The following is a 25771-nucleotide window of genomic DNA, read 5'->3' on the forward strand; positions in this document are numbered from 1 at the left end:
GATAGTTAAAGCTTATGATATCCCAACGAGATATATCAAGCCAACACATCAATGTGTCATTGTTGAGATCTATGGTGTTTCCTTTTTGGAGCTGGAGATGTCCATGAGGAAATCCGAACATAAATTCAGTCCAATCCGGTTCCATGTGATGAATTTCGGCCTACATGTCCTCTGGATCCTCAGCTACAGCAGCACTCATGAGCACCCATTAGGTGAGTTTGGGAGCAGTGAGCAAACAGAATAATGATACTAAGCTGTGGATATCGTGAAACCCATCGAAGTGCAAAAGACAAGGGAAGATGCAGAGTCCAGTATTCCTTCTGTAGCACCGTTTGGTACATAGATACGGGTGCAAAGACATGAAGACAAGCACGCTAGGCAGAGGTGTCAGTATCTGGACGAAGTAAACAAAATGGACGGATTCGGACAGGCAGGGTTGGATATAACAGCAATTCTCTTTCTATGCAAGCAAGAGGTTGAGAAGCAAGCTCTCTTCATGGAATTGCAAAAGCGTGGTATCATACTGTTAAGATCCATTCCGTTTCAGCTATGATACTCTTTGTATCGAACCAATCCCTAATTTCGTACTCTGAAACCACTGAGTTCCGACATAGATAGTATGTGAGCGCATTTGTCGAAACTCATTGGCCTCAGTCTGAAGAGCGATGTAGTCACTCCAACGAAGTATGCCCTGGTTCTTGTCATGCAAGCTCAAGTCAAATCAGCGAATGAGGTTGCCCAGGAAAACATAAGCCTCCATATACGACAAGTTCAAGCCTACGCACATCCGCGGGCCCTTGCTGAATGGAGTAAGGTTCTCCTTGGAAACCTTGTCGCTGTTGTCGAGCCATCGTTCGGGCATAAAGGTCTCGGGCTCTGGGAAGAGGGTTGGGCCGTAGTGGATCAGGCGCTGCGCTGTTGAGACAAAGTCCGAGAAGAGCTGGTGTTAGTAGGGTACTCTGAGTACCAATTAAACAGCGTGTTTTAGACGTACATCTGCAGGCAGTAAGTGGCTGCCATATCTGGCTCCTTCAGCTGGCACAAGACGTGTAAGGATACCAGGAGCTGGGGAGGATATGCGAAGAGTCTCATGGATCACAGCAGTCTGTAACGTCAGATCGGTAAGTTTTGTTATGGGCGGATTAGGTCACCAGGTAAGGCAGATTAATGAGGTTCTGATATTCCATTATACCATCACTGTTTCGACTGTGCGCAGGTCCTCTAGCATCTTCATCTCAACTTCGGGGTTCTTCAAGATGCACCAGACTACAAGTAATGGTCGTCACAGTGGTCTCGGTACCGCCAATGGCTAGTGGAAATGCCTCGTCTACCAGTCCCTTGGTCGAGTGATTGGGCTCGGCGTCTAGAATAGCATCGAAGACGGTTTGTCGGCCAGTTTCATCGTGTGTACACGCCGTTTTGGTGTCTCTCGCGAACATCGTTGGCCCATTGAGCACATTGCTATACAGTGTTAGTTCTACGGGTAATTGGGTGTATCTTGAAATGCAGTTGATCTACGTTCCGGAACTCGTTGAAGCCTGGAATAACATAGGCCAAGCTGTGGGTAGCATAGGGAAGTGTTTGATGAGACTGAATCTATGTGACAGAGCCACCGGGCTTTTCAGTTTCATAAGAGTCGCCATCTTCTTTTGAGAGCGCCTTTGATGACTTGGAGAGAGTGTGGTAAGGAGTCCTTGATAGCGTGGTGTGAGAACATAGGGTTGACAACAACGCGGCGTACTTTGTGGACTGCCGGATCCATGATAAAAGGCAGGGCATCCAGTTCGCAGGCAGACCTGAACATGGAGGGCACTTGAAGAAGCTTCGTTCCAGTAAAGTAGACCCTAGAAGAGACGTGTCAGTGGCGCATTGATGTTTTGCCAGAGGTTTCGTGGGCTCACTTGTGATAGAAGTTTGGGTCGTTGATGTGCACTCTGTTGGGCTCATTCGAACAATTGGACCCGAGATCATATCAGCAACCAAAACACATACTTTGGTTCGCTGTCACTCGCCATGTTTCTCATGGAGTTGAGGGTAGTCCTTGATGTAGTGGCCATCGAGGATGACGTCCTCGTAGAACTATACCAGCTAGTCGCCACCGCGATCTTTGGCCCTGGGACGTTCCTGCAAAGAGTCGATGGAAGACCAGGAAGAGCCAATAGGCTGTGATTAGTCTCAAAGTCAGGACTGTATAGTAACAATGCTCCAGGAAGTAGACAGGAAGCTAGTGTTAAACATGGCCTCACATGGGATGATGAGCTTGATGGAAGGCATGGCGAAGGTGTATTGGGGAACAATAACTTTGCCTCTCTCATTTCACGGTTGAATCATATGCCTTTAAGCAGAGGTGTCCATGGAAAGAGGCTAACATCCAAGGCCATCGAGGTATCTCCCAAATGGGTAATCTTCCAGCTCCGTAGGATGCTGAGTTGCAGATCGTTGGCTGACAGAGAGCGGACCTTCTCAAAATGGCATCTTTCGTACTTACAATCTCGAGGCGGCTATCTTACATGATGCGAAACCCCTTTGTTGAAGTGATATTAAAAGTCGACGCTCTTCAAAACTTAACGTGGAGCGGACAATGACACACTCATCATCCGTCTTGGATAGCGGCACTGTACATCTAAACATCGACAAAATGATTGCTACTATAAACGGAGACACGGAGGTCAATGGAAAGGGCCATCCTATTGATGTCCGGATTCCGGATATGTTTGGCTCGATAATGTCTGCTACACCTATGGTGAACACTCGTCACTTCAAGGTCAAAGCCGCAGCCGATGCCTTTATCGATGAGTGAGTTTCACTTGCTTCAGCCATACTGTACCAAATTCTAATCCAAGCCCAGCTATCTCAAGATGGAGAAACACGAAGCAGACAATAACCGAAAGGCCGACTTCTGTTTCTGCGCCTCTGCCCTGGCTCCAAATGCAGATGCAGAGGCACTCATGCATAGATCTCCTACTTTGATGACGACTTCGACGAGGGTTTTGGATCCATCATACTTGGAGCCCATTGCTGCTTAGACATGTTTACATGTTTAACAATGGGTGGCAGCGTTTACTGATGTTATTTAGTGGTATTGGAGGGATCGGGGAGCAAACGAGGGGCTTTCTTTGAGTAACTTGAATGAGAATACGCATAACTTTCGCATTTGCGATATCGGTGCCTCGTCATACACTTTCCAAATGACATTATCAGCTATCAAAATGCAATATTTAACTCACATTGGCTGCTTCGTTGACTGCGTCTTGTAAATAGGGAATTAGTGGGGAATAAGATGGCGTGCTCGAATCAGTGTCGGGGTTCATCCGATAAGTTACACTTGGGGTAAGCTTCAATTGAGGTACCATGACTTGAATTAGTGATACTCATCTACTTAAGGTGAGTCCATATCGCTAATTGAGGTAGCTTCAAGATCTGTACTAGTCATGACAGTTCAAAAAGAGTCACCTAAGCTCGAGGTAGCGATCGCTGGTGGTGGCATCGCCGGCCTCATCACAGCAATCGCACTCCTCAAGCACCCAAATGTCAACGTACAAGTCTACGAGCGAGCACCCGAGTTTAAAGAAATCGGCGCAAGTATAGCTCTGGGCCCAAATGGCCTCAGAACACTTGACCGCCTTGGTGTTGAAAATGCTCTTGTTGAGGGCTTCGCTCAGCGTCAAAAGTCAGGGTACCCCATGATATACCGACACTGGAAGACTGGAGAAGTCATCGACTATGATGTACACACCTCAGTGAAGACAAAGAAGCATGCGACAGCGAGGTTCCATCGTGCGCACCTTCACCAGGCGCTGTTGGAGAATTTACCGGAGGGTGTTGTTCATTTGGGGAAGACGACTGTTGATGTCAAGGCGGATCCTGATGAGGGAGCTACACTTTACTTTGAGGATGGGACGACGGCGACAGCTGATGTCGTCATTGGGGCGGATGGCCTTCGATCGGTATGTTCATACACTGGTTGGTGGATCAGATAACTAACGTATTGACAGAAAGTCCGCAAGACGTTTGTACCTGAACATGAACTGCACTGGACAGGCTGGGTCGCTTTCCGGGCTGTCTTCGATGCCGACAGATTGAAGGATGTTGACTATCCCGAGGATGCAGCTCACTGGGTAAGTTCTCAAGAATCTCGGACCAACGGGTAGCTGATATAGGTCGACAGGCTGGTCATGAGACGACCTTCTTCCATTCACATCTAGGTAAGAGGCCAGTAGTTCTTCCTCGACACTTTCACTAATGTATGATCATAGGCAAAGGTCTATTCACCATCGTCGGTGGCTACCACGCCGATCCCAAAGACCCCAAATCACCAGGCCAAGAAGCAAAGTGGGATGAAGATGGCAGTGTCGAAGAGTTCAAGAGGCTATACCAAGTAAGTAACCCCTCCCGTCGGACTCTTCACCATGCTGACACCCTCAAGCATTGGAACCCAACAGTCCGAGCCTTCATAGACGCAACGCCCTATGTCAAACTCTTCCCCAACTACGCCGGCGCAGCTCTTGATACGTGGTCCTTCTCCAATCGTGTAACGCTCGTAGGCGATGCGGCTCATACCCACGGAGGATCCTTCGCAGCAGGGGGCTCACTCGCCATCGATGATGCATATGCCTTGTACCGCTCGCTCGATCATATTTGGCCTCCTTCATCAGCGCAAACGGGAAAGCCTACGAAAGTTCAACTTGCACAAGTCTTTGAGCTCTATGAAGCAACTCGCAAACCGCACCTAGATAAGCTCTTGGGTATTGTACATAAGAACATTTCGGGACAGAAGTCGAATATCGAGCGGGCGACGACGGAGACGGATGAGCAGTTAAGACGGAGGGTGAAGGAGAGGATGAACCCTTTGTGGATTAGTGAGCATGATGTTGTTGCTGCGTTTGAACGGGCCATTGAGAGGATAGAAGGCGGTGAGAAGACGGTGGAGGAACCTCGCGCAAGGCTGTGAGCACTGGGCCCAGATAGATCTGGTTCAATTCTATTAGTATAAATATTATCTCCTCCAAGCCATTCCATCGATGGTATTAATTTCAAGGAAAAGCTAGTGCCAGTGAAAGTCGTTTCGCTCTGTTTGTTTATTAGTACCTCGGCAGCTCAGAAAGCATCTGCAATTGTACATCGTATTAGGGGGCTAGGGGTCATCGGCCCTCAGCATAACTGGCTTTTCATTATGGGCATCGTCGGAGGTTGAGGTGAGGACACTGAAGTGTATTACCCGTATGTGTTGAGATGTGTTCTTTGCCTGTGTATTGTGGCTTAAGCTTCGTATAACCCCTCAGCCTTATAGACCTACGTTAGCAACTGCGCATCATAGAATGAAGGAGGATGATTAGAAGTCACATCTAGCATTAGAGTGAGAAGTGTTGTTAACAGTGTTAATTGAACTATACTCGCAAGTGATATTATCCAGTCATGTCCCAGCTAAACAAATACAAGAATTGAAGCACCCGCTTCAAACTTCTGAAGTCCTCTTACTCCTCTTGAAGAAGCAAGGCATCACCAACTGGCCCATCTCGTGCCAGAAGCCGACAGGAGGGTCGGTAAAGGTGGCCTCATACGCCTCAATCATAGGTCGCTCCCAAACCAAGTCAACCTCGTGAGGTTGGATGTACTTGGTCTTCTTAAGGATCTTCCAACCAAAGAAGAGGATGATAGCGAGGATCTGCATGGAGTAGTTCTGGAAGAACACCTCAACGTCGAACTTGGGTCGGAAGGCGTAGTATCCATAGACGAGAACGATGACGAATTGGACAACGAGGGCGATGTAGGCACCATAAGGCTGGAAGTAGCCGTAGTAGGGTCGCTCGGTCTTGCGGTCGACGCCCTGGGCGACACAGGCGCGGTGGTAGTTGATGAATGTGATGGACATGATCATGAAGGTGATAAGACCGCCACCAGTGACGATGCTGATCAACCAGCCGAGAACCTTGGCGGAACCGTTGGCAACCTGGAGGAAGGACAGGAAGGGGAAGAGCATGGTGACACAGAAGCAGTAGACGGGAATACCGGACTTGTTGCAGTATCGCAGGAACCGAGGGGCGCGTCCCTCAAGGGCCAAAGAGTAGAGAGCTCGGGTAGCGCAGTAGGTGTATGTGTTACCGGCGGAAAAGATAGATGTAAGGATCAGGAAGTTGACGAGATGAGGAAGACCCTTGATACCGAGATTGGTCATGGCAATGACATATGGGGAAGAAGCAGCGTTGCCAGTACCGCCAGCACCGAAGTAGATGTCGACGAGCTTGGGGTCGTTGTAAGCGCAGACGATGCCAACGGCGAGAGCACCAAAGATGAAGAAGATGCAGAATCGATAGTATACTGTCTTAAAGGCGCTCTTGATGGTAAATGTAGGACGCTGGGCCTCAGCCGAGACCATTGAGATATACTCGGGGCCGACGACGGTGAAGGCAGCTGTGAAGAGGGCGGCGAGGAAACCCTCAAATCTGCCCTTGTCGCCTTGGCTAAGGTATGTGGTGAATGATCCGGGGTTGGAGAAATGTCGGAAGCCGTAGGCGTCGTGCTGGGGGTTTCCTCCAACCATGGTGACGAATGTAAAGGCGAAGAGGAGGAAGATCAGAATGAGCTTTCCGCCTGAGAGCCAGAACTCGGATTCACCATAGAATCGAACGGCGAGAACATTGAGAAGACTGTAAAATGGTCAGTATAGTTCGATTAGCTGAAGAGGCCAAGCTTACCCGTAGCAGATAATGACTGCAGCGCAGATACCAGCGGTTGGGCCAGGGTTCAGAACATCGGGGTTCCAGAAGGAAATAACAGATGTCAAGGCAGTAATCTCAAAGGGAATAATAAGAGCCTCGTAGAGGAAGAAGTTCCAACCAGCGAGGAAACCTAGCGCATCGTCGACCCAGTAGCCAGCAAGACGTACGAATCCACCGGCGACGGGCATATATGTGTTCATCTCAGCGATCGAGTTGTTGACTAAGGCGAGAACGAGGGAGTAGAGGGCGAAGGCGATGAGAAGACTGCCAGGACCACCTTTGGCGAGACCGCCACCGATGGAGATGAAGAGAGCTGTTCCGATGGAACCACCAGCGGCGATAAGCTGGATCTGACGGTTGTTGAGGCGTCGGTGAAGATGGCCCATGCCTTGGTCGTCGACATATTGAATGCTTGAGGCATCGCCTGCGACGGCACTGCCCTTTGAGGCGGAGTTTCGTCTCTTCTCGTCGTCTGACATTGTGAAATAAGAGGCGGTTGAAACCAGCCTGAGGTAGAAGTGGTGATGAGGGAGAAGAATGGGAAGGATAGGTGGAAGGTGTTAGAGACGAGGTCTGAGGAGAAGGAGGCAGGAATGAGTGGGTTCAGGGCGGTTTATATAGTGTCGAGCAGAAGCAGAGATAACAGACAGTGAACCATGCCTGAGGTAGTACGTGCATGGTGTCGTTGGTAACTTGAACAAGAGCTTATCTTGCAGGCTAGCTTAGGCACTATCACCCTAGCCCATGGGTCCAGGCCCTTGCAGTCGGGGCACCCAAGGCCATTAGATTGGAGAGCTGAACGAACGACCGGGGTCTTCCCCACGGGGAAAGCTCGGTCCCACCGAACCAAGACTGAACTAGTTCTGGGGAAAGCCTGTATCGGCACTCGATTAGCTCGTGCAGACGTTGGAATGTGGTGTGTTTGGGGGTCGTGCAATTGGTCAGGAAATCACTCACTGTTGTCATCTTGCAGCCTCTGACCCCAGGTTTTTGAATCGTTAGTTAGTTTATGTTTGGGGGACGGCTACTCTGCCTACGTCTGGTCTAGACTTGGAGTGTATTTGGGCGTTGCGCATGTGATAAGTGAGGGGTTTGTTCTACGTGTTTTGGTGTGGCACAACAACATACGAATAGGGTAATTCATTGTGAAGACGTGAATCTCGGTAATCTACAGATGATATCTCTCCACCATATGGATACTCTCTCAATAGTCTTGTTCGAGCCCCATTATAGATAGGATACTTATCTAAGGTATCACAAAATCGCTCACCTAGGTCAGTCTCTTATCATCTCCCTTGTACTCTGTAGAGTCTAAAGAGAGTCTACCCGTATCCTCGGATTCCGATCCCGATCCCTGCAAGATAAGTACCTTGCTCTCTCCCCTCAGCTTCCCACCATCTTCTTTCATGCTCAGCTCCTCACGGAATCTCCGCAGAGGTGCAACCACTTCACTGCTCTTCTCCAAAAGACTCCAATAGAACGCCACTAAGTTGCAATCTAGAAGCTCTCGGCGCTGGCGAACCACTGCGCACACCGTAATTATTCGGATTCTCCAGCCGAAATGGTAAACTCTAACTTATCGATTGTGGCAAACACTGAGAAATTACCGATTCAGAGCACTTATTTCGACCTGAGTGAGTTGGTACATTTGTAGCTGGCTAAATTTGACTTGGTGATTGCGGCGAATTGTCACTGAACTGTCCGCTATAGCTTATGGGGTTAGTAAGGGAGTTTGGCCTGGCGCTCGAGGGATATCCACTCTGGACAGTGGAGGGACAGGAGGTTGGCAAGTATAGACGAGACACACCCTAGTTGTCCATAATATGCATTGATGATGATGTTTGGGCTTGATATTGACCGTCGTTTACTCACGCTAGTCATTACCAGGAGCTTGGATCAGGCTAATATCGCCAGACTCTCGAGTGATCCTGATAGTATCGTATGCTCCTTGGAAAGCACTGTTTGTTTCATACTCACAACTACTTTCTCGAAAATAGTCCTCAATAATGCTGTTCCACAGCTTATATCTATGGTCCCAATGTTTACTTCAGGTAGTATTCTTCTAATGCTAATTCTCAGCATCAGGCATGCAAATCAGTCAGTATTTGCATATTGTTAGCATATGAATCTCGCAGAAGCGCGAGATATAGATATCTACACGTCTCAGTCTCTTAGAATATACTTTCATTGGTGTATAGCTTCCTTGATCCAAAAGCTTTCGATATCGGCCTGTTCGGTCTGTTCCCAATATGGTCGTTGAGGACTATGATACCGAACCTCCGAGTTGATAGATTTCAGTACAGTTGATTTCCTTGTTTGAGTCGTCTATGGTCTGGCCCGGGGCATAGCTGAAAGACACATCCCCTTTACTCAATGTCCAATCTCGTAAGTAACAGCTTCCTTCAGCTACATGTCAGCTTGAGCCTAATTTCTGATATCGAGTGTACTACCTCCCAACAGCTTGGGTGGTCCTAGCTCAACTTGATAACATGCTCGAAATATTACACACTGATTATAAAGAAAGTCATGCTTCATTGAATCACGACCAGTAACATGATATCAAACAAGCATACTCAACTATTCTCACGGATCTCAGGTCACATGATCGGGATCACTCCCGAGTTCTACACCGGAATCTCTCCCGACCCCCGTACCGCGCCGCACCTAGATCAAAGCTTCATTCCTAAACAGGGAGGTGATAAATCCCAAGCTCGATAGCTGAAAATGAATGTCTCACCTCGAAAAACGTGGGTTTGTTTTGGAGAAATGTCGTTGTATCTGCCAGAGCCTCAATTCTGGCACTGACGATCTCCCTCAAGCCATGTTATGCAGGCGTTGGGAAAGGGCGTCTACGAACCAATGGGGTATTATGCGCGCTGGAATGCAAGGAAACTTCAGCCTCGTTTTTACTCCAAAAGTTGGGAGAGAATAGCCTCAGGAGGAAGTTGTCCAGGAAAATTGTCGCTAGCCGAGCCGTTCCCGAGATACCAAGCTAGACTGTATACACCATGTCGGCTTCTCCAATGCTGTCTAGGGAGATATTAGCTCTCCGTCGGCTTCATGAGAAATGCCATGAGTTGGTCCGTTGGATGTGATACCACCAAGGTTGAAATCGTAGGACTTTGTTGATCTGTGCTGCAACCACTTCAACAGCCCGAGCTTCATCTTTCGCCGCCCTGATAGATGGATTGAAGACCATGAACAGCTCATGTAGCTTGATTATAGCATGTTTATGACGGGAAAGAACTAGCGAAGTCATAGTCTATCTCCCGACCGGCGGGCTAACGGCATCGACTCCGCGTTAACCCACGACGATATTCCCCACCCCTAGCTCTCGCAGTGCTGTACCATTTGTGACATGGCTCTAAATGACCCCAAGCTTATCTTCGGGGGAGTTGATATCAGCCACAAACGCTTGTTGATATGATATGGCGCCGTGTTCTCATCCCGAGATACCTCCAGACTCGGCATTGACACTCCAACTATTCACAGCGGTGATATTACCAACAGTGGTAAGGGACGATACATCTATCTGCGTGGTTAGTTCAGTAAGCTTGTGGAGCTTGATAACTATCTGCAATACTCCCCCGCGTCGAGTTGACACCTCACAGGGGTCATGATCCAAGTCAGCACTTGCGTCTCTGAAGTATTCAGCTCGCTCTTTGACCAGGCTAACCCTCATGCCATTTCGTCAGTCTATGTGGGCCTCCGTCTAATACTGCCATAACATCAAACGTGACTGTCGCTACAGGAAGGACGGCGTGGACCAGGCTCCGCTAATAAGCAGGGTCTTAATCTTCAAGCCTATGCTTCACTCAGTCTTACGAGCTTGGCATTTGCCTTCCCCGGATTCAGGCGGAGTCTTCAGGGTCTTGCGTGGAGGCAGAAATGGGTCCTGGCCCACTGAGATGAGCTTGTTGATATCGCTTGAGGACCTACACGATAGCTTGTGGATACTGCCAAATACGCGACGGAGCAAAGTGACGTCTATGTCAAAGGAGGCGGAGTAGTCATCTCCACATTGACAGCTACTGTTGGAGCACACAGGGGCAACGGCGGCTATGCCTTGGGGTGGCCTTCACACTCGTTTCAAGGCAGGTTTAGCCAGATGTATCCAGGGACTTAAAGTCAAAGTGATCATTTGGGCCTCAAGGGATAGGCGACGGTGTCTATGCTATACTCGACTTGAGGCTATCAGGCCCGGAGAAACCAGTGGATACCTGTGGCCATTGTTCAACCTCAGTTCTCGGAAAGGGCGGAAGAGTAGCATGATGGAATCATGTATGCAAGTTGAATGTCATGGAACCACTTAGATAAAGTTGCCAACACACCGGTAAATCATCCTCACTTGGCACCCATGCAGGCCCAGTATTTGCAGTCGATATCGCAATTGCCGATGAACAAGCTTCCATAATCCATCCACAAAGATATTACTGTAAATTCTCTAAGTAATGATCAGCGTGATCGTCGAAACGGTAGCTCCCCAACGTGGTAGAGAAGAGCCTCTCCTCTCGCATCTCCGTCCCGAGCATTGGAGCAGCTCCAATCATGGCCACAAGCCAACGCCGTGCATTAGAGCTATCTTGGAGCCTCACACGGTATCAAATCGAGGTTAGGCAGCATCTTTTTGGTTCGATAGGCGGAGTTGCCACGTTCTGGACAGGTCTTTGATCGACGATTTGTGGCAGCTTGAGCCAGTGCTCTCTGGGTGAGTGCATGTGTCCAGCTACTTGTGGTTACGTGAATGAAATCTTGATCATTTGGAGTAAGAGACAGTTCTTCGTTGGTAGAGATAGGTTGGCATACTTTGTAGATTGCGAGCAATCAGTCGAGTACTCTGGACTCTTGGCGTGAGACATTTGTGGCAAAGACACCAGAGGGAAGGGAGGGAAAGATTTGGCGATGTGCAGATTACGAAAGTTACTGTATCGTCTACCAGGGCACGGGACACTATCAATGCCGAGGGAAATGTCAGGTGTGCTATCGCTCAAATCGCACTGGCAATTTTGAGTGCTTCAATGCTCTTGATTCCTGACTATCCAGGGAACTTTCCTCACCATCACCAAGGCTCCAAGAGAGTTCAACTCCTACCTGTATCCTCATTTCCTCATCTCTCGGTGTGGGATGCCTCTGTCATTGCTGCGCATTCAAGATAGCTGTCCTGCTGTCGAGTCCACCCACAGGCTTTCCCGCTGATCGCATAGCGATAATGGTTGTGTCGCATCAAGCGCCATTTACCTTCGTCTGGGTGCAAAATCTGTTGATGTCAGGACTATGTGATCTGGAACCATCGCAGTAGAAAATTGTTCATCAATATGTTCAATATTATGGTCAGGAGAGTCCTGCAGCTCAGCTCAGCAGCACCTCAATCCCGAAATTTATATACGGAAAAGAACACTCTATCTAACATCTCCAACACCGGCTCTAGTATGATGTAGTCCATCTAATCCTTCTTCACCTTTTTATTCTTGGGCACACGAACAACCCAATAGATCCCAAACGCCGCCACAATGTTAAACACGCAATAAACCCAAAGAAGTCCAAAATTTCTCCATCGATTACCATAGCTCATGCTCTTACTCTCCAGAAACGTGTTGGTGTCTGAAATAGTGCAGTATTGACACTCTGTCGCAGCAGTGTTGGCGATGTATCCGCCGACGTTGGACAGGTACGACTTCATGTATTCGCCGCATGTTGTACCATTGGGTGCAGTGAAGGTGATCAGTTCGTTGTTCTCGCATCCTGCGTCGGCGTTCGCCATTGATGTACCCATTAGGCCTTCTACGACGTATGTGAAGGGTGAGGCGCGGTACATGAAGATCCAGAAGCCGGGGAGTTCTTCTGGTGATGCGAGAATGCTAACACAAGTCAGTGGCTGTTACGAGTGACCGGGAACTTTGTGACTTACCCGCAGAAAGAAAACATCATGATCATGATGAGAGTAACGAGACCGCCCGCAACTTCAGCAGTCTCAAAGCCCGCGATGGTCATATGCGCAAAAGTGCTAGTAAACATGAAGAACATCCACACAAACAAAAACACGGTCACATTTCGAGCATCCGTTGTATCAGTCGCATAGCCATTGCGGTACAGTCCTGTCGGGAAATACCAGCAAACAAAAGAGAGCACAGCCATAAGCTACGTATGTGTCAGTAACACCTCTCTCACACAGCATAACAAAATAATGTCTTACCGAGTTCCACACGGCTTCTACCAAGATTGTAGAAACCATGAATGCCTTCCAAGAGTATGTCTTCGATGGCCTCTCACGTGCTTCGTACATGGTGCGTTGGGCGACGTAGTCGGGAAGCATCTGCTGGACAACCTGGGTGAAGATCGTGAGGAAGATGAGAACGCCGAACATTTGGTTCTGGAGACCTCGTTCGGTGTTTTGACCATTCAAGAATGACAAGCCGATGAAGAGAGACTGTTTCCATGATTAGTGGCATTCCCATATATGTGGTAGAGAATACTTACTGCACCTGCAGACAGGATGACCTTGGAGTAAATATATCCAGGGCTTCTCCAGTACTGCTGGAACAACCTCTTTGTGACCTGTGTATACTGCACGTATGATGTAGCAGCAAACTCATTATATTCAGTTCCATCGTGCGTATCCAGCACAGCTTGTGCATCCCCTTCAGATGCCAATCGCTCAAGCTCTTGCTGAACATTCTCATGCTCGCGCGATTTACCCCAAACTTCAGGCCAATCGATCTCCGTATGAGCTCCCGGAGCCGCTCCAATAACCTCAAGCATGTACTCAGCGGGATTAACACCAACTGGACACTTCGGTGCTCCATTGCGAACAAAGTAGTCAACCAGAACCTTGGAATTCCTGCCAATATCGCCAAAGTAGATGGTCTTGCCACGTGATAACAACAGTAGTCGATCAAAGCGTTGAAACAACATAGCTGAAGGTTGATGGATCGTGCAGAGAATAGCCTGGCCGTTGTTGGTAAGTTTTTGCATCAAGTTGCAGATAGACCAAGACGTTTGACTATCAAGTCCAGAAGTCGGTTCATCCAGAAACAACAGCAATTGGGGCCGAGCAGCTAACTCAACACCAATTGTCAGTCTTTTTCGTTGCTCTACGTTGAGTCCTTCGCCTGGCACGCCGATGATAGCATCGGAGTATTCCTGCATATCAAGAAGACTGATCACGGTGTCCACATAATCTAGCTTCTCTTTTCGTGTATATCGGGCTGGTTGGCGAAGAAGGGCGCTGAAGTTGAGGGCCTCGCGGACTGTTTGGGTGTGGACGTGAAGGTCTTGCTGTTGAACGTAGCCTGTTTTGCGTTGGAAGGATTCGTCTCGTAGTTTTCCGTCAACGAGCATTTGACCTGTTACGACGCCCATTGTAACACGGCTTGCGAGGACGTCTAGTAATGTGGTCTTACCAGCGCCGGAGGCACCCTATTACCATGTTAGTACTTATTCATTTTGATGTGGCTCATCTCTTACCATCAGAGCAGTCAGGGTGCCCGGCTTCACCCAACCGTCAACATGGTCCAGAATTCGCCTTGTTTCTCCTTTGATCTTGACATCATAGCAGACATTCCTCCAGTGGAAAACCGAGGTCTGTTCCTCGACATCCGTGACCTCGCCATTACCATTACCACTCGCTAGCTGTGCACCGCTGACTTTGCCAGTCTCCTCATCATCAAAGGCCTTGTTGGCGTGCTTCTTCATCTCCTTGCGAGTAAACACGAGAACCTCGCCCTTTGAACGTTCAGAGGCTATTGTCTCTGTGGCGATCAAGTGAAGACCCATGAACAAAATCGTGAAGGCGATGACAACAGCGAAGTCGCGCCACTTGTGAGAGTCAATGTAGCCGTATGCCGAAGCAAGGTATGCAGATCCTCGAACATAGTTCTCTCCCGGTACAGAACCTTGAACCGCACAAGCTTGCGAAAATGGTGAGATGTCGCTATAGTCAGGCCCGCTGGGTACAAAGTTGGAACAAGGATAGTTTCTGCCTCCAAATTCATTGATGAAAAGACTTTCGAGTCCATAGAAAGTCGGGTTGATCCAGCGGATCCATCCAAGCCAAACGGGCATGTACTGAGGTGGAATTGCATAGCCGGTATAGAGAGCGATAACTAGTAGTAGAATCGAAGCTCGAGCCAAAGCCGCAGCGATGGTCTTGGTAAGAGACGCGATGAGACGAAAGAGCATTGAGAAACTCAACGTCGTCACGAAGGAAACCAAGAGGAAGAAGAAAAAGTGGCCGGCGTCTTGACGAAGGTTTCCCATCCAGTACATCGTCGTATTCATCATGATCGTGTTGAAGATCTTGTATGGTAAATCTACTACCATCGATGAAAGGGCCTCGGCGCTTGGGTGATATAGAGCATAGCGCGCGTGTTTCTCGACGATGTTTCGTTTGGCATAGAGGGTCATGATTTCCAAGATGTTGTTGTAAGCGTTCATCAAAAGAATGAAGAAGATGAGTAGTCCGCGTTTGAGAAATGCCCCTGTGTCTTCGGGAAGATTGTAGAAGATACTTCCGATGACAAGAGACTCGACAAGGTTGCATAGCAGGAGAGTAACTGTTACGCTAGGATCGGCTTTGAGCATCACCCAGCTTCGGCCAAGTGTAAGTCTCATCTGCTCCATGTAAGATAAGGTAAATGGTGATTTGATGCGCTGCGACTTGGACTGGTCTCTCTTCCTTGAATCAACGAACTTTTCGTAGTGTTCGCCTCCGAAAGGATGTCGCTCGGTGTACTCGTCCATCTCAGTGAGAAGATGTTGTCGGTGGACGCTGTCTTTCCAAGCTTGCGCAAACTCGTCTGGTGATCGGGGAGCTTTGCCTTCGTATCCTTCGCGGATGATTCGTTCCTGGTGGCTTGTCATGGATGTTAAGAAATCGGCTGTGGTCTGCTGTTCAGGACAGACGAAGCCTAAACCTTCGAAGTAGGCTTTTGCTTCTTTCGTCTTGCCAAAGAATATTTGTCTTCCTTGGTATAACACGAGTACTTTGTCGAATACCTGCACCAGTCAGTTGAAGTCCATCATCATACTTACTCGAGACTCACATCATAAGCATCCTGAGACGCTTGGTAAATAGCCACAGCAGAAGTACACCCCATAACATCAGCCTGCGTTCTCAACGTCCGACAAAACTCAAGCGCATTAGCACTATCAAGACCTCTCGTGCTATTATCCCAACATTGAAGCGGCGAATAGCTCAACGCTGCCTCTGCAATCGTCACTCGTTTCCTCTCGCCTCCACTAACACCTCTCACAAAGTCATCTCCCACGCGAGTATTCTTTGTGTGAGAGATACCAAACATGGCCATAGTGACATCTCGTAAATGCTCTGCATATTCCCGTCGAGAAATACCTTCTGGGATATTCTTTGGACAGCGAGCTCGCGCGGCGAAGTAGAGTGTGTCGCCTACTGTGAGATGCGCAAAGTGATGGTCAACTTCAGCTGTATAAATGGCCTCGCCGCGGAAAGTTGAGCGCATTTCTTCAGGTCGAATACCGGAGTAGTTGATCTCTGATGAATCGTCAATGTGGAATCCGTGTGTGTCGCCAGCGATAGTCTTGAGAAATGTCGAACAGCCTGAACCTGGAGGACCAAGCACAGCCAACATCTCTCCGCTCTGCACAACACCCTCCAGATTTTGCAAGATATCGACTCTTCTTTGCTTATCATGCAGAAGCTTCTTGACCATGGTACCAGCCTCAAGGAAGATGTTGCCCACACTCTTCTGGAAGTCTGTATCTGATCCAAAACCGAATACGTTCAAGTTTCTAAAAGCCACACCAGTTGTTCTTGGTGGGTTTCCTTCAGACGTATCAGTCCGTAGGTCATAGAACGCTTTTGCCCATTTTTTGGCATTGAAGCTTGCACTGCTGGGGTTCAATGGACCGCTTGCCTGAGGGAAGAGAGTCCCTGGTGCTGCACTCGATCGCCTTGTGAGTTCTCGAGCCAGTTGTACAACTTCTTCATTGTTTTGGTATTCGTCGTCTTCACTCATGGGAACTTCAGTGTTCTTCTCGGTGCAGACGTGGGTTGAGCATGTTGAGCCGATGTCGTTGTGGTAGAATGGCTTGGGGGTACCAGCCCCAGAGCTGAGCTGTGGGCTGGTTGCCATCGTGAATTATCTTTGAAGATGGGATTCTAATTGGTGATGCCTCCGGTGTATATGAATGATAATGAGGCTGAAATTGAAGATTCAGGACCAACGATGGCTTAGCCTGTAATTGAAGAACTGTTAGAGCTTGAAGAGCATGAAGATGTTTGAGAGAAGAACCTCTAAGCAAAGAACCAAGTATTTATTTGATGAAATATGAGTCAAAGACAAAGAAAACTTAACTTATACAACCCCATAAAGCCCCATGTTGGCCCATCTGGGTATTCCCACAGTCTGTGGATCATTGAAGCAATTCGGACTTTGAAAGTCCGAGGCTCCAGGTGAGAACCCCAGACTTGGCACAGACTTTCGGACGCTTATATGCCAAGACTTCTCGTAAATATACCTGAACTGGTAAGTGGCGTTCACTTGAACCTGGGCAAACACAGTCCATTTTGAGTTTACTGCACCCCTGTGGCTTTGTATTGTTATTTTTAATAGTGTGGTTTTACGTACTGGTTTTCTTCGTATTGTTCTTTACCCGACTGCGGGGGTAGATAAGACCGAATCTCCGCCATCGTCTGATCTTGGGCTCATCATACCAGATTCATCTCGGACTTTTCTGTCAATTGATCTTGAGGCTCTTCAACATGTCGTCTTCCGGGGTCACCGGATCGGAACAACTCAATCGTCTTTCTGTGAGCTCCCTTTCTCAACTACCGAGCTGAATATGATTCCGAGCTGTATCTGATATGGCTGCAGTGCAAGAGATGCAAGGAACGTAAAGTCCGATGCAATCGTGTTATGCCACAGTGTGGTCGCTGCAAGCCAAATGATCTAGAATGTGTGTATCCTGTTCGGGTCAAGAGGAGGTCTGCGCGGCCATTGATCGACCCAGCCCTGTGAGTAGTCTTGATTGTAATCGTTGAATATTGGTCATTGACTCTTTCAGCTCGGGGGATGGTTCCAATGCTGCTCTGTCGACTATCCTTGATCGCTTGCAGCGCCTCGAGGCACAGACTGTTGCTGGGCCGTCATCTACCAACGGTCAATCGATACCAACACCCTCTGGCGATGGCTCTGAGATCTCTTCTTCGCCGGTGGCTTTCAGCACTAATGGTCATGAGTCCAGTGCCTTGACTCCTCACAATCCCGGTCGTGAGATGGATGCTATGACTGTGCTGAAGGATGCAGTCGACCATGTTCAGGAACTGAGGAAGAGGTCGTTTGGCTCTACAGTCATTACCAGTTCAATAGACATTCCCACAAACTTGGCCAAGACTTGGGTTTCCAGTACGTTTTTTCCATGCAATCATCGATGTTGGCTGACATTGTTAGACTATTTTCAGCACATGCCCGCTTGCATGTTCCTAAGCTTGTTGGACAGACGAATCATCGACTTGATTCCCGACATCATCAATCTACCACACATCCACGTTGATCCGGTCATCCTTGTTATATACTACTGCATTATGTATCATGGCTGCAGCTTAAAAGCCAGTAACATTACATCTACTTCGAGTTTGGGGTACATGAACTCAAGCTACCTGGGATGTTTGCGCGCAGTACCCAGCTGGGAACGAGAAGCATCGGGAACCATGACGGATCTAATCGCTGCTCTCTTTACAGTAAGTCTCTATCACGCAATCTCTCCTTGCGATCTAACAACGCCATTTAGAGCCGCATGGCTGCTGAGTTCTTCGATTACGACCTTGCTTGGAGGATGTTCAAACTCGCATGCGAATATTGCCAGACTCTCAACCTTCACAAGCTAGACTCGGACGAAAACAACACGTTTTTCAGCGAAGCCACGTGCGATAATGAGAGACGAGGTTTTTGGGAGGTCATTCAAATTGATCTATTCTATCGACTCATGCTCAATACCCCTCCGGTTATCACCAACGACATATGGAAGGTCAATCTGCCATGGCTGGACCCAGATTCGGGACCGCTGCCACAGGGAATGCAGACTATTGCATTCTTGGCCAGTTCGCGAGTCAGTCTTATCATCGCTCGGTTCTTTGCTATGCTCGATGACCCAGAGAACACTACCAAGCCTGAGATTGTGGCTAAGACGGAAGATCTTTGTCGCGAGATGCAACAGATCTTCACTGAATGGCAGCTGGTAAGATATTGCGGTATGAGGATAAACCTTTTTGCTGACTATTATCAGACTGAATGGCTGGAAGGTGCTCAAGATAACGAGCAAGATATTTGGGTTGTAGTCGATGTCATCTTGACAGGCTACACTTCCATCATCTACATGTTTCGCAAGATGGCTCTTCTGAACTCGACATCTCCAAGACCCCCAACAACAGATTTAGATATCCCAGACTCTCCCATAGTGGAAGACGCCGCCCGCTGTGTTATTGCGGCTCTCAATCGGTTATTGGTGATATACCCTTACGGAGTAACAATGACAGCATTGTTTGGTGCATACAGATGCTTCGTCGCGTTTGCCTACCTGGCCAATACGATACTGCGAGCTGAGGATCCTCACTCTTACATGGCAGATATTAAAGCACTTGAACGGTTGAGCGATCAATCAACCTTACTGTGTAGAGGAAATCGGGATGTTATGCCTTTGGTGAAGGCAATGCAGAGTATCAATGAGGAGATTCGTAAGAAATTGGAGAAATAGACTCCCAGATGATAATACACCCATGCTAGGACGAAATTTTACCATAGTCAATATTCAGGAGCGGACGAAAAGTCTTTAGATTAATGATAATAATAAAGCTACCAATCCCAATCCCATACCATCATGTCAAAGGTATGGCCGGCCTTTCGTTCACAAAAGCCCAATAATGAGCCGACCATATATCAGATAACTGGTCAATCAAGTGCTGATTTCAGCAAAGTCGGGAAACTCTCCCCTTTCAGCATGAGACTTCGCATTCTGATAAGCAGTAGATTCTATATCCTCCCACTTGGCAGTCGGTCCATTGATGTAGAGATCCGGGTTCGCTCGGTGGTTCACGCATGGTTTATCCTGAATGTGAACCCATTCTTTTCGCACCTGTTGGATCTGGTTGCAGTTGGCTGTTTTCTGCTGGCGGCGAGAGTGGCATGGCTCTTTGATGACCAGGGTCCAGCAGTTGCACTTCCAGAGATAGATGTTCCAGTTGCACATTTTGGATAAGAGGGTCGATGATTGATGAGATGGTTGGTTTCGGTTTGCTGAAGTGAGGATAGGGATGAGATGTTTCAGTGTCTTGCGAGTTGAGATGAGATTTGTTGATAGAAATTTAGATATGGTATTAAACAATAATAACGGGAGACTAATTGAATAATCAAATCAACACATACTTATAAACCAAAAGAGCCCCAAAGTTTTGCCATCTTCTTCTACCCATTTGCTCATCGTTACAAAATGTTGTGATTTGCCAGTTGGCACATGATAGGCAAGTTTGCCAGAATCATTTCCAAGCTGTACTCTAGTATTCTAACCCATCATATGATGCTAAAGTTCCGAGTGTGACGGTTTGTGTATTGCTCCAGCATACTGATTGTGCCGTGTAATTCAATATCATGATTCTAGACTCTGTCTTCATCGTGAGTTGGACGCTCAGCATAGGCATCAGCAACTACGTCAGCCAAAGCTGAATAGCTTTGAGGAACCTTCCGAACCATTTTGTAAGTCCTAGGGCGACCTTTCTATGGTTCTTACAGTATATCTTTAAGTTGGTTGCTTTCCTTATTTCAAATTGGTGGTAACTCAGACATTCGACCTATCCGATGGATGAACTCTGAGGTGAAGTTGATGCAGTAGCCAGACACCATGATTGAAACTCAGCATCCATCATGTTTTCAGTGATACATCGGTGAAGTCGTTATTGAAACATTGTGTATGTATGGATGCTTGTTGGTTGGATCTTCCTTACAAAGTGCAGTTCAGAAAGTAACTGAATGCTTGATTGTGAATTGAAAACACATGACACGCAAAACTACAGCATTAAGACCAAAAATAATATCTTTTCAATACACTAAAGGCTGTATCACTGCTGTTGTGGCAACATGTTTGTAGTTAGACATATTCATGAGCTTGCATTGTGCCATTGTGACCTGCAACATCCAGCTCCTGGATGGCTGCCTTTTTTCGAACTGCCTACCCTAAACTTGCTTTCGATCCTGAATAATTCTCATCCAAACACTATCATGATGATGCGTGTGGGCAAAGATGAAAGGCAAAAATAAAATTATTATCGTCTTCAAACGTCGTCTAGATTCAGTCTGATATTAAAGTGAGTTCTAATGTTAGGTCAGGCCCCAACTCAAAAGCCAAGCGGACGAGTGACAGTCTCCCTATTTCCCTCGTCAGGGGCTTCCCCTTGGAGCTTCAACCCCCTGCAGCCACTGAGTGGAGGGCAGCCCACCTTGAACCGTGCCTCGGATCGGTGGGAGGTCCCTTTTTGTGAACACCACTAGCTCCATCTCACGCACCCCACGAAGGCCACGACTGCATCAATTTCTTTACACGTGCGACCTGCTTTTATCTCTTCTCACGCTCGCTTTTTCGCATCTGTTCAATTCTTCTACTTCGTGGCAATTACTCTCCTTCCACGTGTTCCGCCATGCGCTAAGAAGTTTGTCGCATTGACCCAGGACCACCGCCATCATGGGTCCTCTAGCTTTCTTAAGCAGTCTCTACGACCATGATACTCTCGACACACGATTCACTACAGCCTCTTCTACCCCCTACCAAAACGTCATCGAAGCGCGATTAGATTCGAGCATAAAGAAGGATTCTGCAGCGAAGGAGCGGAGCAGAGCGCAACCGTCGAAATGGAAGACGCCCGAGTTCTGCCTTTACTATGTTGTCTTTGCTGTAGCTATTCCTTACATGTTCTGGATCACATACGATGTCTCGCGAGGTATATTTCTATCGCTGTGTTTTCTGCGGCCCTTAGGCTAACAAAGACCAGAATCTGACCCTCGATACCCCAAATTCAAGCGATGGCTATCCCCAGGCTGGATTCCTGGACGACAGATCGACGTTTCCGATGCGCAATATGGTGTATTCCGCGAGAACATGCCTTATATGGGCTCTCTTCTTCTTTTCCACCCGCTGCTGAGGAAGCTTTGGAACAAGTACAAGCCATTGCCCGAGCGGAGCCAGGGAGGACGCAACCGACTAGACCAGCGAGCATCCTTCGATTTTCTATTCGCATTCATATTCTTGTTCGCCTTACATGGTCTTTCCGCGTTCAAGATCTTTTTCATCCTCTGGACCAATTTTCAGCTTGCGACCAAGCTTCCTCGACGATATGTTCCGGCCGCTACCTGGATCTTCAACATTGCGATCTTGTTCGCCAACGAATTGACCGAAGGATGGCGGTTCCGGGTTCTATTTAGCTTCATTTCACCCCCACAAATGGGCCTGTATAAGAACAAAATGAGACTCCTTAACTCGGATTTGATGAACTTGGGAGCTCGTATGGATAGCACATTCCAAGGAATTTTAGCACGTTGGGAGGTTCTCTTCAACCTCACTATTCTACGTCTTATCAGTTTCAACTTGGACTACTATTGGAGTATTGATCGTGGCAACTCGAATGCGCTCGAGGTAAGTTACTATATTGCTTAGGAGTTGGGAATTATTTCTGATCATGCTCTGATGCTTAAAGAAGAAGCAACTGGACCCAGCAAACCTCTCTGAAAGAGATCGTGTCAGCATCTCTGCAGAGCCCCGAGACTTCAACTTCCGCAACTATGTGGCATATGCCATCTATGCGCCGCTCTACCTGACAGGACCTATCATCACGTTTAATGACTACATCTCACAGTCGAAGTACCGAGCTGCCAGTATCGAAACAAACCGAACAATCCGATACGGTATCCGCTTCCTCTTGGTCCTGCTGTCAATGGAGGTCATTCTGCACTATGACTGGGTTGGTGCGATTAGCAAAGGAAAGCCTGATTGGAGTTCGTATACGGCAGCACAATTGTCAATGCTGTCCTTCATGAACCTCCATATCATCTGGCTGAAGCTTCTGATCCCTTGGCGTATGTTCCGACTTTGGTCATTGGTTGATGGGATAGATCCGCCTGAAAACATGGTTCGCTGTGTGAGCAACAACTACAGCACACAGCTCTTCTGGAGAGCATGGCACCGTTCGTATAACCGCTGGTTGATCAGGTACATCTACATACCCCTAGGCGGCTCATCGTTCCGTAACTGGCGGTCCACTGTGCGGTCCATTGTGACATTCCTTCTTGTATTCACGTTCGTGGCACTCTGGCACGACATTCAGCTCCGCCTGCTAATCTGGGGCTGGCTGATTGTTCTGTTCATGGTACCGGAGTGGATTGCGGCGGCCATGTTCCCCAAGAGCAAGTGGGAGGACCGACCAACAGCATACCGTATGCTTTGCTGCGTAGGCAGCGTGGGTAACGTACTCATGATGATTTCAGCCAACTTGGTTGGCTTTGCTGTTGGGTTGGACGGTTTGCAGAGCATCATCCAGAGCATTTTGCATGACTGGTCAGGTAAGTGGCACATAAAGACTCTGTGGAAGCACATCACTAACACAAACACAAACAGGGCTTATTTTCCTTGTTACAGCGTGCTCTTGTTTGTTCGTTGGCATTCAGGTCATGTTTGAGATTCGTGAGTCAGAGAAGCGACGTGGGATTTTGGTTAAATGCTAGACGGAGTTTGTCAGAAGTAACGGCGTGACGGATGCATGGGCGTTGTACATATACTGTGATACTATTACTAGCATGAGGCTCAAAGGTAGTGGATCATTTGGATGGCTATGAGCAAGAAAACATGAGGCTCAAAATACTGTTTAGATCGGATCTGTTCATGCACAGATTGCTTCCATCGTGTCTCGCGTCTTGTAGGGGTTTTATTAATGTCATTAACTATTACAAATTAACCACGCTTCGCGATATCTCATGTTCGGGTAAAGGGTATTTATGAAGGTCGCTCTGTTTGATTAGGAAATGCCCACACACAACGCCTTGCAACGCTCTCCAACACTCCATATTCCCAATAATGATAATAGATAAGCTCAATACACCCTGTCCTGTGCTTCGGGATGGTTTCCAATAGCGTACTTATTACCAGAAGAAGCCAACTCAATATCGTTGGTATCGGCAGGCTGCTGTGCAAACTTGCCATCCATACCAAGCTTCGTCTCCGTCAACCAGCGTCGAACCCAGATGATGCACCAGACAATGCAGAAGATGATGACTATTCCAACTGCTATGCCCAAAATGTATCCTGCAACAATGCCTCGTCCGCCAACATCTTGATAATCTAGGAAGTTGTATACGTAGAACCCCTGCGTCGCGTGGGTGAGGTACGCAAGGGCAAGGTAAAGCGCAAGAATGAAGATCAACCACGTAATGTGCACCCACTGAGGGGGATTCGTTCGGGGAATGATGATTTCGAAAAGCGCAAAGAGGCTGTTCAAGCCATGCTGGCTGATGTTGCTCCAGGCATTGAACTCCTCAGGAAACCAAGGTCCCTTATACAAGACTACCCAATATACTATCGTGACGAGGAACGGATACGTGACAATGGTCGAGTAGAACAGCGCATGAAGCGCCTGCAGCGGTCGCGGGAGGCTATCGAGTAGCGATCGACCTCGAAGAGCGTACGTGACGGTATGAACTGCCGCAACAGCAAAGTAGAAAGCGATGCCCCAGTACGTCAAAATGGTGAAGTAGCTGAAGGATCTACCAACATCCCTACAACCACCGAGTTCGTCGTGCGTACATTGCCATCCAATGATGAAGAAGCGCGTAACGAAAGCGTACACACTGATAACAGCACGGAAGGCGAAGAGAAGCCACGGGTTCAAGAGCCAGGATGTTTCGAAGCGATTGGAAGGATCCCAGAGATCATGGCCGAACCTGAAGGGGTTCTTGGGGGCCATTTTTTTCTTTCTTTTCGGTGTAAGGAGTAACGAATGACGATTATGATGTGTTGGGTGTAGGACCCTGCGTGCGTTCAGCTGTAGCTGAGGTGATGATATTTTCCCAACCGAAGGGACGTGGCTTATGACGAGAAGGAGGTTTAGCCTGATTGGGCAGTTATCGCCATGAAAAGCTTCACTTGGGAAATTTATATAAAATTGCACTATTGGAATCTTGCAGATATCGCCAATCTTAAATCTTAACTTTGTTATTACTTTCTATATTCACTCTCCGATATATTCGGAGGCTATATGGTATCTTGTGCCATGTTCGTCTGCTGATGGAAGCCATAGTAGATGGCGCAGCTAGTTCAGTCTGTGCTTGGCCCATAAGACACTCCTGACACCGTAGAAAGTAAGCGATTTTATGAAGAATTAGTGAAGATGAGAAGAATGTGCCTAAAACAGCTCCACGTTTTGTTCTTGTGATTTGTCCCAGAAAGTCTCCTGTGGCGTTTTAATCTTGGGATGGGGACAGATATCACATCTTTCTCAGCAGCTGAAGACTCCAAGCATATTCCATGATTCAGTCACGGTGCATACATCCAGCTGTCGCAGAGATTCAGCCTGTAATCTCGTATATCATTTATCAGAGATGAGATGAAGCTGTCTACTGTAAACGGAAGCTCCTGTTCGATCAACAGCCTGACAACGGAGAGTGCCTTTAGCGCTTGCTACTGAACTCTATTACACTGCCGACAACAGGACATCCATGATTTTGAGTGGAGGTTAATTGCTCTTGTATATCTGATACGAGGCCATGAGGGTCATGCCCCTGAACAAGCATAACCCAAGAAATTCTCCTTCAAGTTATTACCGTTGGAGAAACTCAACAGGAATGTCGGTCAGCGATTGAGTTTTTGAGTTTTATATTGAGTGGGCAGCAATTCCCGAAGGTCTCCAGCTGAATGGAATTGCTTCTTCTCGAATGCTGGTCCAGTTGATGAGCCGTGCATTCTGCAGGACCCTTGCCTTGGCAGGGTTGTGTCTTTTCGGCTGAGACCTATGATCCTTCAGCATTCCTCGGGTCAAACTCGAT

General features: G+C 47.9%; 8 protein-coding genes across 8 annotated transcripts; 4 read left to right on the forward strand and 4 right to left on the reverse strand.

Annotated features, from left to right (window-relative positions):
• Window positions 1-721: 721 nt before the first annotated feature.
• BKA55DRAFT_536014 (cytochrome P450) lies at window positions 722-2057 on the reverse strand (the record flags this gene model as incomplete). Its single annotated transcript, XM_046189769.1, has 7 exons — window positions 722-940; window positions 995-1105; window positions 1193-1266; window positions 1301-1461; window positions 1519-1538; window positions 1742-1844; window positions 1993-2057. The coding sequence occupies 7 exons, from the start codon at window positions 2055-2057 to the stop codon at window positions 722-724; spliced, it is 753 nt and encodes a 250-aa protein (XP_046052885.1).
• A 581-nt stretch (window positions 2058-2638) lies between these two features.
• On the forward strand, window positions 2639-3026 carry BKA55DRAFT_686584 (uncharacterized protein; the record flags this gene model as incomplete). The annotated part of the gene is made up of 2 exons (XM_046198954.1): window positions 2639-2796; window positions 2849-3026. The coding sequence occupies 2 exons, from the start codon at window positions 2639-2641 to the stop codon at window positions 3024-3026; spliced, it is 336 nt and encodes a 111-aa protein (XP_046052886.1).
• Window positions 3027-3312: 286 nt separating this feature from the next.
• Window positions 3313-5004, forward strand: BKA55DRAFT_560119 (uncharacterized protein). The gene is made up of 4 exons (XM_046192069.1): window positions 3313-3947; window positions 3996-4118; window positions 4169-4205; window positions 4257-5004. The coding sequence occupies exons 1-4, from the start codon at window positions 3432-3434 to the stop codon at window positions 4949-4951; spliced, it is 1371 nt and encodes a 456-aa protein (XP_046052887.1). The 5' UTR covers window positions 3313-3431; the 3' UTR covers window positions 4952-5004.
• Window positions 5005-5365: 361 nt separating this feature from the next.
• On the reverse strand, window positions 5366-7438 carry BKA55DRAFT_661271 (amino acid permease/ SLC12A domain-containing protein). The gene is made up of 2 exons (XM_046197580.1): window positions 6696-7438; window positions 5366-6647 (listed from the first exon to the last, which is right to left on the reverse strand). The coding sequence occupies exons 1-2, from the start codon at window positions 7196-7198 to the stop codon at window positions 5456-5458; spliced, it is 1695 nt and encodes a 564-aa protein (XP_046052888.1). The 5' UTR covers window positions 7199-7438; the 3' UTR covers window positions 5366-5455.
• Window positions 7439-12162: 4724 nt separating this feature from the next.
• BKA55DRAFT_686587 (ABC-2 type transporter-domain-containing protein) lies at window positions 12163-16828 on the reverse strand (the record flags this gene model as incomplete). The annotated part of the gene is made up of 6 exons (XM_046198955.1): window positions 12163-12577; window positions 12628-12857; window positions 12913-13146; window positions 13197-14135; window positions 14184-15713; window positions 15761-16828. 6 exons carry the CDS (start codon window positions 16826-16828, stop codon window positions 12163-12165), a joined length of 4416 nt encoding a protein of 1471 aa, XP_046052889.1.
• A 526-nt stretch (window positions 16829-17354) lies between these two features.
• Window positions 17355-19560, forward strand: BKA55DRAFT_560128 (uncharacterized protein). Its single transcript, XM_046192070.1, has 6 exons — window positions 17355-17505; window positions 17570-17709; window positions 17760-18100; window positions 18146-18435; window positions 18486-18932; window positions 18981-19560. Exons 1-6 carry the CDS (start codon window positions 17458-17460, stop codon window positions 19446-19448), a joined length of 1734 nt encoding a protein of 577 aa, XP_046052890.1. The 5' UTR covers window positions 17355-17457; the 3' UTR covers window positions 19449-19560.
• Window positions 19561-21178: 1618 nt separating this feature from the next.
• Window positions 21179-23667, forward strand: BKA55DRAFT_560130 (MBOAT, membrane-bound O-acyltransferase family-domain-containing protein). The gene is made up of 4 exons (XM_046192071.1): window positions 21179-21681; window positions 21733-22373; window positions 22435-23296; window positions 23352-23667. The coding sequence occupies exons 1-4, from the start codon at window positions 21426-21428 to the stop codon at window positions 23456-23458; spliced, it is 1866 nt and encodes a 621-aa protein (XP_046052891.1). The 5' UTR covers window positions 21179-21425; the 3' UTR covers window positions 23459-23667.
• On the reverse strand, window positions 23668-24856 carry BKA55DRAFT_560133 (uncharacterized protein). The gene has a single exon (XM_046192072.1). It carries the CDS (start codon window positions 24691-24693, stop codon window positions 23824-23826), a length of 870 nt encoding a protein of 289 aa, XP_046052892.1. The 5' UTR covers window positions 24694-24856; the 3' UTR covers window positions 23668-23823.
• Window positions 24857-25771: the final 915 nt, after the last annotated feature.

This window comes from Fusarium redolens (genome assembly GCF_020744475.1).
Source record: "Fusarium redolens strain MPI-CAGE-AT-0023 chromosome Unknown BKA55scaffold_4, whole genome shotgun sequence".
Classification (NCBI taxonomy): Eukaryota; Fungi; Ascomycota; class Sordariomycetes; order Hypocreales; family Nectriaceae; genus Fusarium; species Fusarium redolens.

Coding starts and splice junctions, on each gene's coding strand:
- BKA55DRAFT_560119 (XM_046192069.1), top strand. CDS start 3,432: ATGACAGTTCAAAAAGAGTCACCTAAGCTCGAGGTAGCGATCGCTGGT. Junction 3,948..3,995: donor GGGCGGATGGCCTTCGATCG/GTATGTTCATAC, acceptor ACGTATTGACAG/AAAGTCCGCAAGACGTTTGT. Junction 4,119..4,168: donor CCGAGGATGCAGCTCACTGG/GTAAGTTCTCAA, acceptor ATAGGTCGACAG/GCTGGTCATGAGACGACCTT.
- BKA55DRAFT_661271 (XM_046197580.1), bottom strand. CDS start 7,198: ATGTCAGACGACGAGAAGAGACGAAACTCCGCCTCAAAGGGCAGTGCC. Junction 6,648..6,695: donor GCAGTCATTATCTGCTACGG/GTAAGCTTGGCC, acceptor ACCATTTTACAG/TCTTCTCAATGTTCTCGCCG.
- BKA55DRAFT_560128 (XM_046192070.1), top strand. CDS start 17,458: ATGTCGTCTTCCGGGGTCACCGGATCGGAACAACTCAATCGTCTTTCT. Junction 17,506..17,569: donor AACAACTCAATCGTCTTTCT/GTGAGCTCCCTT, acceptor ATATGGCTGCAG/TGCAAGAGATGCAAGGAACG. Junction 18,436..18,485: donor TAATCGCTGCTCTCTTTACA/GTAAGTCTCTAT, acceptor AACGCCATTTAG/AGCCGCATGGCTGCTGAGTT.
- BKA55DRAFT_560130 (XM_046192071.1), top strand. CDS start 21,426: ATGGGTCCTCTAGCTTTCTTAAGCAGTCTCTACGACCATGATACTCTC. Junction 22,374..22,434: donor GCAACTCGAATGCGCTCGAG/GTAAGTTACTAT, acceptor TGATGCTTAAAG/AAGAAGCAACTGGACCCAGC. Junction 23,297..23,351: donor CATTTTGCATGACTGGTCAG/GTAAGTGGCACA, acceptor AAACACAAACAG/GGCTTATTTTCCTTGTTACA.
- BKA55DRAFT_560133 (XM_046192072.1), bottom strand. CDS start 24,693: ATGGCCCCCAAGAACCCCTTCAGGTTCGGCCATGATCTCTGGGATCCT.